The following is a 16,594-nucleotide window of genomic DNA, read 5'->3' on the forward strand; positions in this document are numbered from 1 at the left end:
GCTTCAAGATTAAAACCCCACCACCACTCAGGGTTTGGTGCCCCAGTCAGCTGCACTCCAGATCACAATCACCTCTGTAAGACTAAGTCAAGCAGGCATGTCGGGCCTGACTTAGCAGCAGTGTGAAGACAATGGTGCAAAGCAATTTGGGGGAGATTGGGGGAGAGAGATTAACCAAAACTAAGCCATGAAAATTCTAAAAATCACACTGAAAAGTCAAAGAACCACATAGAAAAGACCTGAACTTCTGAGTATCAAGTCATGTAAGAATGTACTATTCCAAGCAGGAAGAGATATACCAAATCCTGATAAGAAGGTGGCATTTCTCCCAGCCGTAAAAGAAACAAATTCGATATAGAACATACCTGCCTTGGCAATACTAAGCCCTACCAGTCCCACAGAAACCAGCAGTGCCTCAATGGCTACTGAATAGACATATACAACTGGAAATGGAGATTAAAATAACAGTATATCACTTGGCACACATCAAAGGAACAAAAATGTTGAAGTCTGATAACATCAAGATTTGGTGACAATGTTGAAAAACAGAAGCTTGCACACATGACTGGTAGAGTATATAACTGAATAACCACTGTGGTAAACTGAATCATTTGTCATTGGTCATAATTCTTCCTTGTTTTGGAATTATGATCCGCATCTTTGCCAGATGACTTTGTAGTGCCACCCACTAGAATTAACAGAGTATATTTCCCTACCCTACAGATGTTGGGCTTGGCTATGTGACCTGCTCTGACCAACAGAAAATGAGGAGAAGTGACCGTGAGCCAGTTCTAGGTATCACCCACATGAGGTTTCACATACTTCTACCTGTCGTCCTTTTGCTCTTGCCATTTCCCATAAGAAAAGTGGGTAACTGTTTGTCTAAGAGATTGAGAAAAATGGAGCAGACCTGAATCCGAACTTAACCCAACTGGCAGCCAACGGACTAGAGCCCAGAGTCTGGAAATCAGGAATTCAGCCTAACTCATCTGAGTTGCAACCAACTCAGAAATCAAAGGGGAAAAATAATTACTTACTATTCTAAGCCACTAAGTTTTAAAGCATTTGTTTGTTTGTTCCTATTTTGTTTTATGTAGCATTATTGCAACAATCTCTGACTGCTACAACCACCTATAAAGTAATCTGGCAACATCCAATAAAGTTAGAAATGTTCATATGGCCAAGAAACAGACACTTCCAAGTATATGCCCTACGGTAGCAGTTCTCAGCTCAATCAGATCTAACACCTCTTTTTTACAACAAATAATTTTATTTATTTTTTTTTAAGATTTTTATTTATTCATTCGACAGAGATAGAGACAGCCAGTGAGAGAGGAAACACAAGCAGGGGGAGTGGGAGAGGAAGAAGCAGGCTCATAGCGGAGGAGCCTGATGTGGGGCTCGATCCCATAACGCCGGGATCACGCCCCGAGCTGAAGGCAGACGCCTAACCGCTGTGCCACCCAGGCGCCCCTACAACAAATAATTTTAAACACCCTCTTCCATCCCAAAATAAACTTAATAGATAATCTACCTACTGTCATGCATAAATTTCAAAAAAAATCAATATTGTATCTTAACTGTAATATAAAGAAGAAACGAACAGAACATAATGTGTAATTGGGGCCAGGACTAAGATGATACAAGCAAGAGGCCTTGGGTGTGCAATTTAAGGAGGCAAAGTCGTTTAAGTGCCAAAGCTGTGCTTGCAGGACTCTGACAGTGACTATCTCCTTCAATTCTGCACCTAGGTACTTCACTTACCTCACCCCAATCCCAGCCCTGTTTAAAATAGTTCAATTGTATTCAGAATGCAAAGTTTTCATGACTGTGGTAGAAGACTTAATGAAGTAGACAGATACTTGTGCCCCTACAAAGCATCATCAGAAACACCAAACCGACCCATGCAGGCTGATACAAGTGTGTTGTATTAGTGACTCTGACACTACAAACAGTATTGCCATTGGAGTCATGAGTTTCCAAAATAGTAAACAGGGGCGCCTGGGTGGCACAGCGGTTAAGCGTCTGCCTTCGGCTCAGGGCGTGATCCTGGCGTTACGGGATCGAGCCCCACATCAGGCTCCTCCTCTATGAGCCTGCTTCTTCCTCTCCCACTCCCCCTGCTTGTGTTCCCTCTCTCGCTGGCTGTCTCTATCCTGTCGAATAAATAAATAAAATCTTTAAAAAAAAAAAATAGTAAACAATTCTTGGTGAAGTTCTGAATCAAGCAAAGTCTTTTGTCAATTTACATGGTAGTCTGAATTCTTAAAAACAATAGCATATACTATAACTATTTCAAAAATACTTCAGGATTACATGCAGAATGAACACTCTAGAGTCAGATGATGATAAACAGACTTTTTACCTATCTGAACACCTATGGGAGATATTTAAAAATTATGTGGGATACAAGCTAACACGCCCATTGCAGGTCATCAAGCATCCCTTGTCCTCATCCTTTTAATGCCAATCATTGTGAAAATTAAAAAGGTCCCCCACAAATTTCCAAACTNTCCCTACCAGGTCCCATTACTATTGATAATCCCTTCTCTAGGGAAATCAGACACAAGTGCAAAGAGGTCCATGCAGCATTCACTGCCTATTTGTAATGTAATGTATTTGCCATAGTACATTTCATTGAATGGAATGCTATAAAATTAAAATCAATTACAGGGGCACTTGGGTGGCTCAGATGGCTAAGCTTCTTGATCTCAGCTCAGGTCTTGATCTCAGGGGCATGAGTTAAAGCCCCACATTGGGCTCCACACTGGGTGTGGGACCTACTTAAAAAACAAACAAACAAACAAACAAACAAACAAATAAAAACTACAGCTACAATATGTAAAAATTTCATAAGCATAATGTCAGAGAACAGAACAAGTTACTGAAAAGTATGTGCAGTACCCTTATTACTACCTCATTACAGCTTTATTTATGTAAATATTTTTAAACTCACAAAAATTACTATATATTGTTTATGAATACATTAAATAAAAGGGAATAATACCAACTTCAGGAAAATGGTTACCAATAGAAAGAGAAGGAAGGGAAAGGGATGTGGTGCAGCTTTACCTGTACTGGTAAGAGTTTATTTTTTAAAAATAAAGAGATAGGGCAGGAAACATACAAGATGAGCCAGGAGCATCTTGTAGCACTATAAAGCAAAGAAGTGCTTAAAAAATAAAAAAAATAAAAAAATGATGGGGGTATGTCAAAGGGACACACGAGTCATCTGAAAGAGCTTTCAATGGCCAAAACTACAATGATATGCACAATAAAATAAAGTAGTATGGGATTATAATCCAAAGTATAAAATAAATATCCACAAGTCCATACTGATTAAATAAATAAATAAAAACAGATAAATCTCCAATGAGAACAATTTCAACTATGGGTACAGATACTCTACCCTCAAGGTGGGTGAGAGATTGAATATACAAACAGGCAGTGACCAGACCACATATAAAAATGGAACTCTGATCCAGAAGCTGCAACAGCAGTCCTGAAAGCCAAACCACAACTTCTATAGTCATCAGCCAAACAGTCAGGACTTGACCAATAAGTGATAGTTTCTCTAATTTTTGTCCCCACATCTAATTTAGGATAACCTGAAAAAGCCAAATAGGCTTTTTCAGGGCAACAACGTAGGATGTTCTGCTTCTAGTTAGCCCCCTTCAGCTTCTCTGTGCCAACAGTCTCTAACCAGCGCCTACCAGCAGCCTTCCCTTTTTCTACTGCAAAGCTTTCCTACTTCTCTGCTTGCCTCTGAGTCCCCCCACCCCAAAAGCAAGTGATGGTGGCTATAGAAAGCTCTGAATAAATAGCCTTTACTTGTTCTCATTTGGGTGTTCCTTGTTCATTTCCACAAGGGGAAGCAAAACTCTTCAATCTTTTGTGGGCTGTGCAAAGAGACTTCCATCCTAAGACTACACTATTTGGGGGAGGGGGCATTTTACAGTATAGAACTTGACAAAAACTACCCCAGCCAGGTAATCAAGGTCAACATCAACAGTGGTAAGTCAAACTGATGGTATGTACCCTTGATATGTGATAAACATGGCACTTTACCTCTGTGGTCTTCCTCCCCAAAACCCATAATCACAGAAAGATCATGAGAAAAATACTAAACAAATTCCAACCAAAGACAGTCTACAAAAAACCTAACCAGTACTCCTCAAACTGTCAAGGTCATCGAAAACAAGGAAAGTATGAAAAACTCACAGCCAGGAGGAGTCTAAAGACACATGACTACTAATTGTAGTATGGTATCCTGGATGGAATTCTGGACCATAAAAGGCCATTCAGTAAAAACTAAGGAAATCTGAATAAACTATGGACTTCAATTAATAATAATATATCAATATTGTTCGATTGTTACAAATGTACCATACCAATGTAAGATATTAATAATAGGAGAAAATGGGTGTGAGGCATATGGGAACTCTCTATACTAACATCGTAATTTCTATTATAAATCTAAAAGTGTTCTACAAAATATAGTTTATATAATTTATTGTAAAAAGAGAAATGAAAAGCAATATGAATACTTTTGGCAAAATACTGACATAAATAATGTTTAAATATGGGCTGTGGGTTACCCTATTATATTATTTCCTATCCTTTTCTATATGGGTAAAATACATCATAATTAGAACTTTTTCCATTTTAATTCCTCACAATGAACTCCAATTTAACCCCAATGGATTCTCACTCTTCCTTTTTCATCCCCCCTCAGCCATACTTGCAGTGTTCTGAAGGCACCAAGTGGTAAGGCATTCCTTTGTTAATGCTGTTCCATTAGTCCAGGGGTTCCCAGAGCAAGGTCCAACTCAGTAATACCACCACGAATTTCAAGCTTTCTCATCCCTTTGTGTTTGGTATTTGTTTGCTCCTTTGTGCTCTACACATTTTACTTTGGATTAGAGTTGACTGTATGCCTGTTTCTCTTTCCCTCTCTGCACCAAGGACCTTGAAAACAGGGACCACGTCTTGGTCATATTTCCATTCCTCCACATCCACCCCACTTTTCAATCATCTGGTTGGCTAGTCAATTACAAAAAGAGATTCCTACAAAGCTAAGCATTAATAGCATTCACATATCAATAGCATATTTCTAATGAAAGAGAATGTTTTATTGAGATAATAAATGAATGCAACAAAGGAGTGTAATCCATGGATAAAATACTGTCTTAATGTCTAAATATTTTTATATCTCCTTTAGTTTTTGCAGGTATTCTAAACAGAAAAATATACATTAAAAAGGCCTTTATATTCTACTTCTAAGTCATGTTTATTCCTAGAGAGTAACAAGCTAGACATGAAACAATGGGTGGCCATAATGTTCAAGACACATTAGGGAAAAGCCTTTACCTGTGCCCAGTGTTATACAACTCTCTTTCCTTGGCTAGTCCCAGCCTGCAAATCACTACACTTACTAATATCATTTAAGTTTTCCCTTTGGACTGAGCAATAATAAATCTCTGTTCTCTCTTCACAGCTGGACAGTTTTGATTCAAGTTTTGAATTTAGATTCCCTCCCGTTTGAATAGTAACACGCTGTCTTATTTTTTTTAAGTACCTTACTTGCTTTCTCAGTCACATATATTTTCATGGTTAAAACTAAAAATGCTAATTTTTAAGAATTATAGCTCCTTTAGCTGTCCTTTAAAATCTGCCAGAAATTGTTACATTATTTTCTGTAGGTAAGCAAAAACAAAACAAAAGTTTGTAAAAACCAAACATTGTTAGGAATACTTTTATAAACAAAACTAATTAATGTCTATATATCTTTGTTCAAACATAACCGTCATTGCTTCTGTACTTTCCCTCTAAGAATGTGATTGTTCAAATAATGTACAGAAAAAAAGTTTCTTCTTAGGATAATGACTTTCTCTAACAGATTAGATTTGCTATAAGATTTTTTTATATTACATTTTCAAACTTTTACTGAATGATATGATAATACATATACAACTTCCAGTTTGGAAAAAAAATAACTGAGAAGCAACATTCTAATATTTAAAAATTATAATTTATCCTCTCACACTTCATCTCTCAAATGTAAGGGTGCAATTTAAAACATTCTCTTTGCTAAAAGAGCCAAATAAACTAAGAAAAACTTGTCTCTCTAAACCACAATGTCAAGTATTGTAAGCCTGAACTGAGAAAAGTATAATTTGTTTTATTTATTTGTTTTATTTTTTTAATAAAAGATATAAATGATAGACGATAGGAATTCCCCTCCCTCTCGAGCAAAGCTGGAGGGAAAAGTACAAAACCAGATCACACCAGTTCTTACTATGTGACACTATAGGAATATAAATGTATATCCTAGAAAGGACACCAATTGAGTCAGTGAGTGTAATAAACACCCAAAAGCATTATTTTATTAGTTCTATTAGTAATACTTGATAAACAGTACCTATCATATAAATGAAAAGGTCAATTTGGTAAAAAAGTAAATTTCATTCTCTCATTCCCAAGAGAAAGAGACTAGAAACTGGAAAAGCTTAACAGAGGGAAGAACTGAAAGCATTCTATTGCTAATTGCATAACACTTTATAATGGTATTACAATTGACTTCATAACAAAACAAAAAATCCTCTAACTGTAGATCACACATAAATCCAGACCCAAACTGCTTGAAGAGCCACTTCTTAAGACTTTTATGCCTCAGAGTGTTTCAACTATTCGTGTTATTTTAAATTGTTAAGTTTTTTTTATACAAAACAAAACAAACAACAAAGACAGTCCTTGCTCAGTGACCTAAGAGATTCCTTCAAAGCCCTCTAAAGGCTTGCTCAAATTTTCAAAAAGAAATTAATTTAAGAATTTAAAAAACAGGGACACCTGGGTGGCTCAGCCAGTTAAGCATCTGCCTTCAGCTCAGGTCATGATCACAAGGTCCTGGGATGGAGTCCTGCATCTGGCTCCCTGCTCAGCTGGGAGTCTGCTTCTCCCTCTGCCTGCCTCTCCCCCTGCTTGTGTCTCCCACTCTCTCTGACAAATAAATAAAATCTTAAAAAAAAAAAAATTAAGAAACAAAGTTAGGGTTTTCCACAAAGTATGCTTATAGCTAGCACACTTTCAGTTTCCTAAAATTCAAAGGAAAAAAGTGCTTTCTCAGATAAATAAATGTTGTCTTATTTTGCTGAGAGATTTAGTAACTGGAATTAAACAGTGACTCCTCTAGCCACAGCCGCAGCTAATAGGAAATACTGCTGGAGCTAACTGAGCCTGTCAGTTTCTTATTTTAGCACAGTAGGTAGTACAAGAATGCCTGCTATATTTGAATGACTGGTAACAGTAACACATGAGCAACTGCCCTGCTCCACTGTAACATCAAAAATGAATTTTGTTACATATTCTCTCTTCTGGGAAAGTAAAGGCCCTTTACAGATATCTTTACAATGACATCTCAAATACAACAAGCACGCTAGACAATTTTGTTTCATATTTACAATAAACAGACGTTCACTACTGTGTGGTTAAAAACAATCCAAAAACGGTGCCTGGGTGGCTCATTCCGTTGAGTGTCTGATTCTTTGTTTTGTTTTGCTTTTGATTTTGTTTTTGTTTTAAAGATTTATTTATTTATTAGAGAGAGAGAGACAGAGAAAGTACAAGCAGGGGGAAAAGCAGAGGGAGAGGGAGAAGCAGACTCCTGCTGAGCTGGGAGCCCGCCCGATGTGGGGCTCGATCCCAGGACCTCAGAGATCGTGACCTGAGCTGAAGGCAGACACTTAACCATCTGAGCCACCCAGGCACCCTCAGATTGTCTGACTCTTTGATCTCAGCTCGGGGCTTGATCTCAGGGTTGTGAGTTCAAGCCCTGCGTTGAAAAAGCCCCTACTTAAAAAATAAAAAAATAAAAAAATAAAAAATATCCAATAAGTCATTACCTTGTTTAGTGCAACTCTTAGATATTCTTTAGAAAGACTCTCCAGGATAAATGAGATCCATTATATATTTTAGCCTGTCATTTCACTGCGAAAGCCAATAGAATACAAACTGGTAGAGAAACAACCTACTATAATGCCTTGGATTTAAACAGTAGTTTACAGTCTACAAAGCATTTTCTCATTCAATTTACCATCTCATAGGAAGTTGCATTCCAGTCAAGGAACCAATTCTATCACCAGGCTGGTAAGCCAAAGGCAACTGATCTTAACCACAACCATATTCCTAGAATGCCCCGAGTTGTGCCTACTATAGTCTATTTAGTAAGTATAAACACTCCTTAAGTTGTGCTATTTATCCAGTTCTACACTTTGTCAATCCCATTTCAGCCCCACATTTAGACAATCACTAAGCGTCCTGACCCATCTGACTAGTCACACTTACACCACACTGTCTTCTTCCCCTTCGTGTTTTCCAGCTCCGAATTTTTCCATTAGTTCCACCTTGGGCAAACACCTCCTCTGAATCACAAGAACACTCTTTTTCCTTCCTTGTCTTCGAGCTCTTGCCCCAGTTACCTCAGAAGAACCCTTCCATCTCTCTGTGTTTCAGTTATGATTCAAATTATAAGCTCACCTTTGAATGCTGAGTATTAGCAATACCCCTCTGAACCAAGGGAAAGAAAAACCTTAGCAGATGAAGTGAAATTAGAAAAGCGCCACTAGTGCCATTAATCTTGGAAAGCCTTAAAAATACTCATACATTCACCTTTTCACATACCATCAGTAAGTGATGACTAAATGATAGAAATACAAAGATGAAAATGTCATAACTCTTGCTCTCAAGCTCTTCTGAGTATACTAAGGAAACAGTCCCATCCAAAGGTCTCTACCAAGTTCTGATCCTCATTCATAAATTAGGCTATTTTCCCACCAAAATACATTTTTTAAATGTGTTCACCTATATTGTTTCCTTTAATCAGACAACTAGTATCATAACTGTAGTCATTTTGTCTTGACAATTTTCATTCCACATGTACAAAGAGAGTACGAGCCACATAGCTGTTTATGTGGGATACACACAGTCTTCCATGGATGAGCCCAGGGAGCCTAACAAGCAATGATAAAGCAAGCAGTACAGTGCCTGGCTCAGGGAAGAACTCATTAAGGGTTGATTCCTCATCCCTTCCCGGTTCAAAACAACAGATTCACATTCAATCCTGTTTTTAAGATGTGACTTTATCATGCATGGTTCTTGATCATAGGGAGCAAAATACACCTGGAAGCATTAGTGAACAAGACAATATATTAGAGGATGATAATTTTTCAGCATAGAAAACAAGTGCAGAAACTGGGAGGAATATAGCTGACATGAGATTATAGGTCCAAATCACCACTGACAGGAATAATACAACTTCAATCTCCAGGCACCTGCGTCTCCTCTCCAAATGAATGAATAAACAAACCAGTGCATGAATGAATTAATGAATGAATGAACACAGTTCAGAGTCAGTGAAATGAATGAGACAACTAAGTATACGGTATATGTTTGCTAATATTATTTATGTGCAATGCTCAGGGCTCAGTGCTAAAGGTTCTCTCATTTAGAGTTCAAAATAAATCTAAGAAATGGAGAGTATTGTCTTCATCTTATAAATGAGAAAAGAGTCTTCAAAAGTTTGTCCAGCGTTACCCAGCAGATGGCAAACTGGGATTTGAACTCAAATCTTCTAAATTCAATGCTCCTTTCACCTCATCATAGCTGGTATTTCTTTCTTTCAGCAGATATGCAGTACTTTATGGAGAAAGAAACATTACTATAAAATTGGCAATAAAGCAAATTTCTTAAATGCTAAAACCATTTTCACTCTGGCTTCTCATATAAACAGAAATGCTTCTATAGTTAGTGGAGGGAATATGCAAATATATGAACTGAAAATTGTGCTTATGTATTTCTAATCACTTCAAATTATACTTCTGTGTGTTAAGTTTCATAATGCCTGACAATAGTGCTATGAAAATTTTCCAACCAAATCTTTCTTCTATTATCCTGTCGTTCCCTATATACAAGAACTTTTTCCTTGTCAGCAACTCTCAAGCTCTTTCCTTACAGGTAGTACGAAGTACCTAAGTCTGCAAATCCTAAATTTCAAGTTCCAGGTTATATTACACAAACCGGCTCCCAATGTGATCAATTTTTACTCTTAACATTCTTTATATTAAATTTATTTTACAATATGAACCAGAAGGATAACCCTCCTTATATTCAACCCCTAAAGAAAGGATTAAAACATAAATTTTTTGGAACATCAATAAACATTTCAGGGTAGTCTCTATACCTTAGAGTCCATGAACACAATTCTCAATCTCATAAGAAATGACTACATGATAGATTCCAAAATCATTTCCTAAAGAACAGTGTTACTACTGAGTCACCACAACCAACTGAAATAGTTTTTCATTCATTCAACAAATACATACTAAGCACTAGGCCCAAACAGTCACTATTTAAGATCCTGGAGATACACAATAAGACAAAACAAGACCCCTACTGCCATGGAGTTTACAGTCATATGGAGCACAACTATGAGAATGCATAAATAAATAAACGAACAAGAACTATATCAAACAGTTATCATATGCAGAGAATTCAAATCTGGTGATATTACAGTAACTGGATAGTCATGTTAGATTGGGCCATCAGGGAAAACCTCTCAAAAGAAGTGAATTTAAGCAGAGATGTGACTAGTAAGACTATTGTGCAAAAATCAAGTAGTAAAGCATTCTGGGTGGAGGGCACAGCTAGTAAAGTCATAAGGCAGGGACAAGTGAGGTATATTTAAAAATAAGAAAGAAGAGGGGCAGCTCAGTGGCTCAGTCAGTTGAGCATCCAACTCCTGATTTCAGCACAGGTCATGATCGCAGGGTCGAGATGAGCCCCGTGGGGCTCCAGGCTAAGCAGGGAATCTGCTCCAGATTCACTCACTCCCTTTCCCTCTGCCCTCCCATCCCCTGCCCCCACCGCCACACCCCACCCCCACACATCTGTGCACTCGCGCACGTGCTCTCTCTCTCAAATATATAAATCTTTAAGAATAAGAAAGAATCACAATATGTCTTGGAAGGTAGTGACCTCAAGAAAGAATGGTAGAAGTTCAGATAGGAGGAATAGGAATGGGTCAGATCATCAGACTCTGTAAGCCAGGGAAATATATCTGGATTTTGTTTTAAGTGAGATGGAAAGCCACTGAAGGAAGTCACATAGTACCTGAAGTTGATTCAATAGTAATTAGAGTCCAAACTGGAAAAAATATAATCACTAAGTATATATATTCACATATATTAAGTCTACCTATTTCCTTGTTTCTACACTCTGAACTCAATGAAATTTATCCCAAGACACTGAAACAGAACCCTAGAGCTAGAAAGAAATCTTAAAGAATATAAAACTACCACTACATGTACAGAAACCGAGGGCCTGGGGAAAAGGTATTATTTACATTGCTTCATTATTGGCTGAGAGAAATGTCTCCAAAAATAAGTAAGGGCAACTAAAATGTCTGGGATTTACCCTAAACTCAAAGCTGACACTAATTAGAAAATTGTCCTTTTATGTGTTCACAAACTGGAACACCATGAATCACTTGCATATGACCCATCGCAGAATTTAAGTTTTTGTGTCAGCTTCCGACCTCGATCTAAAGCTGAAATTTTATGTAAGGCACATACCCACTAATGTGTTCGATCAATTTCATTGCTCCAATTCCAACTCACTGGGTACACCACAACTTGGAGATTAATTCATCCAGTGAATGGTAAGGGACTACTACTATGTACAAGAAATTATACTGGAAAACAAAGAACTAGAGTTGCCACAATAATTCATGCAAGGTAAAATCTGCCAACATGCTTCTCAGATAATGTACTCTGAAAAGTGGAGGCAACAGAACTTTCAGCTGAAAGGCAGCAGGCAAGCTGGTCCTTGAAGGATGGGTAGGATTTAAAGATGGAGAGAACATTTTAGACAACAGGCACAGCAGGGGCAAAAGACTTAAGTAAATTGCAACCAGGCCCCTGAGACGAGAAATACAGAGTGTTAATTAAGTTTAGAGCAACTATTTCCAATATGAAAATACTCAAAACTGAGCTACACCTAAATGATACTTATGTATCATCTCAGTTCAGTAATATGAGTTTTGCATCCGTATTTACCATCTTAATTAACACAAAAAAGTTTTATAATATAAACAAACTTAAGCCTAGGCCAGACTATTACATTTGTTTTCTAAAAGAAATTAAGTAGGATTTCAAACATCTTTGAAAACTTGCTTTTCAGGAAACAGAAAAAGAAATGTAAAATCACTTAAACTGCTTGGTGCAATAGTTGCATACATGCACATTTTAAGAAAAGGTGTTACCACACAGAGTGTTTTAAATACAGGATCCAAAATCTCAGAACACAGAGCAGATGAGAAAGTCCTATAGACACTACAGTATAAAGTAAGTTGTTGTAAAAATGTTTAAAGACTATTCTACTCTTTCTTGAATAATATCCTGCACGACTGCTCCTATCCACAATTTTCTGCCCTTTTGGAAAAGCATTATTTGGGATATTAATTCACTTGAAAACGAACAAGCAATAACATAATTTGGGGTTTTTAAAAATCATGTTAAGGGGCATCTGGGTGACTCAGGTCATGATCTTGGGGTCTTGGTATCAAGCCCCACATTGGGCTTCCTGCTCAGCGGGAAGTCTGCTTCTCCCTCCCCCTCTGTACTCTCTCTCTCACTCTTTTTCTAGTAAATAAATACAATATTTTAAAAAATAATAAGTAAATAAATAAAAATCATGTTAAAAGTTCATTCTGTTTTCAGTAAATCATAGAACTATTTTAACATTTTCCTAACCAACTCAAGGGCAGAGATCAAAAAATCAATTATCAAAGCTAACCAGTGTGCACTATTTCTAATATATTTGTTTTCTCCCTTGTCTGTCTTAAAATTCATTTTTCATTGCAAGAGCTGGTTGCCTATGTGACGTTTTCCCTATGTGGTCTAATAGAATACTACTTTATCCTTAAATGGTACAGGCTCAATGCAGTGAAGGTCAAGTAAACCCAGATGGTAGGAGTGGGGAAGTAGAACACCAATAAAAAGACCCTTAAAGGTATTTTTACTTGGAAAACTATACATGACACATGAGCAGCAAAGGTATCCTTGTTCATTAAAGTCCTTTCCTTTGATTGTTTTAAATTCCACATGATTCATGGTTCTCTGAATCTGACCTGCACTTCCAATTTTTGTGACTTTGTCTGCATCTCCCACTCAGAATCATGGAATTCTCTTCATCCTGCAAGGTTCAGTTCAAGAGAAGCTCCAACTGCCTTGCCCTGCTCCACTTTGCATAATGAGAAGTTGTTCCCATGTGATAAACCCCTAAGTTAGCCTGAGTTTTACAAACTTGCATATCTTTCCCATCATAACACCTGCCACAACATCCTGTGCATAGAAGACATTCAGAAAAAAATTTTAAAAAAAGCAAATCGAATGAAATACATTTACTGAAAAATAGATCAAATGAGGTTAGAAATATGAACGTTGTCATAGATAATCAAGCTATTGAGAAGAACATGTCAAGTAGATATCCAAAACAACTCCGGAACATTTTTAGCAGATTCCACAATCTTACCGAGTCCAGAGTTGGGCCTGTGTCATGGAAGCCCTGGGCTCCTGGCTGCCTCACCAATCGGCCTCACTGTGCCGGTGTCCTCACCTTCGCTAAGGAAGGAGGCCTGTGCTACCCGCAGCTCCTTAAAAGCAGCTCTGGACTCAGTGACCTTTCCAGGGATACTCGCCTTCACTGCCACAGGAAGAGCAAGCACCACAGGGCTTAAGAACAGCAAATATTAGTCCCATTAGAATCCACTTAGATCACCCTGGAAGGGCAAGTTCCACCATGGGAGGGTCCATGTCCCCATTTCTCCCATCTTCTCACGAAAAATAGCAAAGAGGTAGTTGTCTCTATACGCTTCTCCTTTTACCTTCCTTTATGACTAAAATGTGCATAAAACCACACTGAAAACAGAAGCCCAGCATCACTAGGGCAAATAGCCTCAGGCTCCCTCCATTCTATACCTGATGAGATCCAGCCCTGATGGGCTGCACATCTTCATACTTCTACCTCTTATAAGCCCAAATGAGCAACAACCCTATACAAATTAACAAGGTATTTGTGAGATATGCCAGACTTAAAGTTGCTGGGAGAAGATCTAACTACAGCATTTTCTTCCTTAAAAACTACATAGTTTTCCAGTAGGTCTTTTGCTTCTTGCCTATTCCGCACAGAGCACTGGTAAGTGGCACTTATGGGCACATGTACACATAAACACACACGGATGATTATTTAACCTGCTTTTTAAAAATGTGGTATACAAATGTGGGTTCTGAAATACCAATTTTAAGTGTGTATTAAATGAGAAACATTCACATTTTTAAAAATCCTACAATAAATTTTTAGGCAGAAAAAAATCAAACCCACTTCCAATAAATATATGATTCCCTTACCATATATATTCAAGTAACTTCTTAAAATCACAGGGCATTGGGACTAGAGGTATCTTGGAGCTACATTTGCCTAAACCAAGGAAGATAGTACTGTGACAATCAGCCACTCGAAAGGAAAAACAGCCAGAAAGCCATGATCTTTGAGATGACTAAATCCAAGGGCTGAGCAACACCTATTAAAATGTCAGGATGATTCTAGGGTGCAGAAGCCTATCTGTCTCCCAGGGACACTAAGAAACAAATGTAAATATGAACAGGAGTTCAAGTTAGCAATAATCAAGATGCCTGAGGTTTAGAATTTAAAAGCACAAGCACTAACAAAATGAGTATATTACATCAAGTGTTCTAAAAATTATTTTAGAGCAGTTATCACCACACAGGAAAATGCATTACCAGACCTGAATTCCCAGACTGTACAAATCACACACTAGGTGGAATAGATACATTACATACATATTCGGGACTGCAAGGATTTTCCAAAGTACCGTGAAACTAAAAAATAAAAATAAAAATAAATTGAAAAAACTAACTTGAGTCCCACAACTACTTCCAGACTTCAAAGAAGGGCTGTAATCCTTCCTTCAAAATATACTTTTGTGTTTCTGAATTGTCTCTGGAGTGTTACTGTTGGTGTGGATTTTCTTTGTGGCTGTTTTTAATGATTCGGTCGGCTAGCTGCCAGTTTATTAAGATCCTGTGCTAATTACCTTCTGCACTTACGACCGTGAGCATGAGACGTGCGGGGCTCGCTTCTTAGCCTGTGGCGCTTTAGCAAAGATTCCGGACAAGGCTAGTTACCAGAGCCTAACGCGGGCGGGGAGAGGGTAGAGAGAAGCGTCGAGATCCTTTAAAACCATCACGAATTCGATTTCCCGTCTCTCCTTTTGCCCCTTTGACATTCCGTTTGGTAACCCGACACGTCATCCGTGCCCCTGACAGGTAGCCCTCTCCCCAGCGAAATGAGAGCGACGCCGCTCCCCCCTCAGCCCCGGGGGCTCAAATCCGGGCCCCCGAGGGCGCAGCCCCGACAGTCCGGGCCCCCGTGTCCCGGCTCGGCCGCGGCTGAGGGGCGTCAGCGCTGGGCACCCCTGGGCAGCCCTCCCACGAAGGCGCCCTCAGCTGGCCGAGTGCCGCCGGCGGGGAGAGACGCCTGGTCCGACCACACTTCGGGTGTTCGGCACCCTCGGCCCACAGGGTGTGAGGACGGACACGGTCTAACTCTGAGGAGAACCTCGGGGTCCGCGCGCCGACACCCGAGGGGGCGTCCGCCGGAACTCCCTCGCTCCCGCCGCCGTCCTCCTCCGTCGCCCGCCGACCGGCCCCCGGCAGAGCGGCCCGGTAGGGCCGAGGTGCCGTCGCCGCCTGCCGGGCCCGCCTCGCGGCGTGTGCGCGGCGCGGCTCCACCTCCGCGGGGTCGCGGGGCCGGGAAGGCCGCCGGCCGCTCCCACACGGACTGCGAGCCCCGCAGCCCGGCCCCGCCACCTGAGGCGCCGCGTCCTCGGCGGGTGGCCGCGGGCGTCCAGTGCGCGGGCCCCGGCGCGTCCCCGAGCGCGCGCCCGGCCTCCCGCCCCCGCTAGCCGCGGCCCCGCGCGAGTTGCACTAACTTTCCGGGGCGGGGGAGGGGCGAGCGCCGCGGGCCCGGCGGCCCCGGCCTTACCTGTGCTCAAGTTGTCGTTGATTTTCAAGGGCACCCGCAGGATGTAGACCAGGAAGAGCACGATGAAGAACCACACAGTCCAGAGATAAGTCCAAGACCAAACTATGCAGGACTTGAGCTGCTCCAGAAAGCCCGTGCCCGCTTCAGCCATTTTTCAGCGCTGCTCTCTGCTGCCGCGGCTCTCGGTGTCTGCCGGGATGATTCACCGGCCCGGAGGCGCCGCTCGCGCCGCCGCCGCCGCCGCCGCCGTGGCCCGGGCGCCCCCGGAGCCCGCCCGCCCGGGCGCGGCGGGAAATCGCGCGGGCCGCGGTCGCGCCTACCTTTCCTTTCCCCGGCTTATTGCTAAGTCTCTGAAGGCCCCTGCATGTGGCTTTGGTGGAGGGATCACGTGTCCTCTGCCCCCTCACGTTCTGATGCCATTTATATTTATTGTGCTAATATTTAGAAAGACAGGCCAACTGGGACGCGGAGGGGA

General features: G+C 40.4%; 1 protein-coding gene across 8 annotated transcripts in view; it reads right to left on the reverse strand.

Moving 5' to 3' along the window:
• The window catches only part of ST7 (suppression of tumorigenicity 7), a 231,959-nt gene extending 215,580 nt beyond the window's left edge, over positions 1 to 16,379 (reverse strand). For 2 of the 8 annotated variants that reach the window (XR_005838524.1, XM_040644076.1), the window contains exon 1: positions 16,120 to 16,375. Coding sequence is in view for 6 of the 8 variants with exons in the window: in XM_040644076.1 (XP_040500010.1) it covers positions 16,120 to 16,270 (151 nt within the window). In the remaining 2 variants the exon portion in view is untranslated. Of the gene's footprint in view, positions 1 to 15,169; positions 15,332 to 16,119 lie in introns of those variants that run through there. The other 6 variants (XR_005838523.1, XM_040644075.1, XM_040644077.1 and 3 more) reach the window with 5 other exon arrangements.
• Between the last annotated feature and the right edge of the window lie 215 nt (positions 16,380 to 16,594).

This window comes from Ursus maritimus, unplaced genomic scaffold (genome assembly GCF_017311325.1).
Source record: "Ursus maritimus isolate PB19 unplaced genomic scaffold, ASM1731132v1 scaffold_3, whole genome shotgun sequence".
Lineage (NCBI taxonomy): Eukaryota > Metazoa > Chordata > Mammalia > Carnivora > Ursidae > Ursus > Ursus maritimus.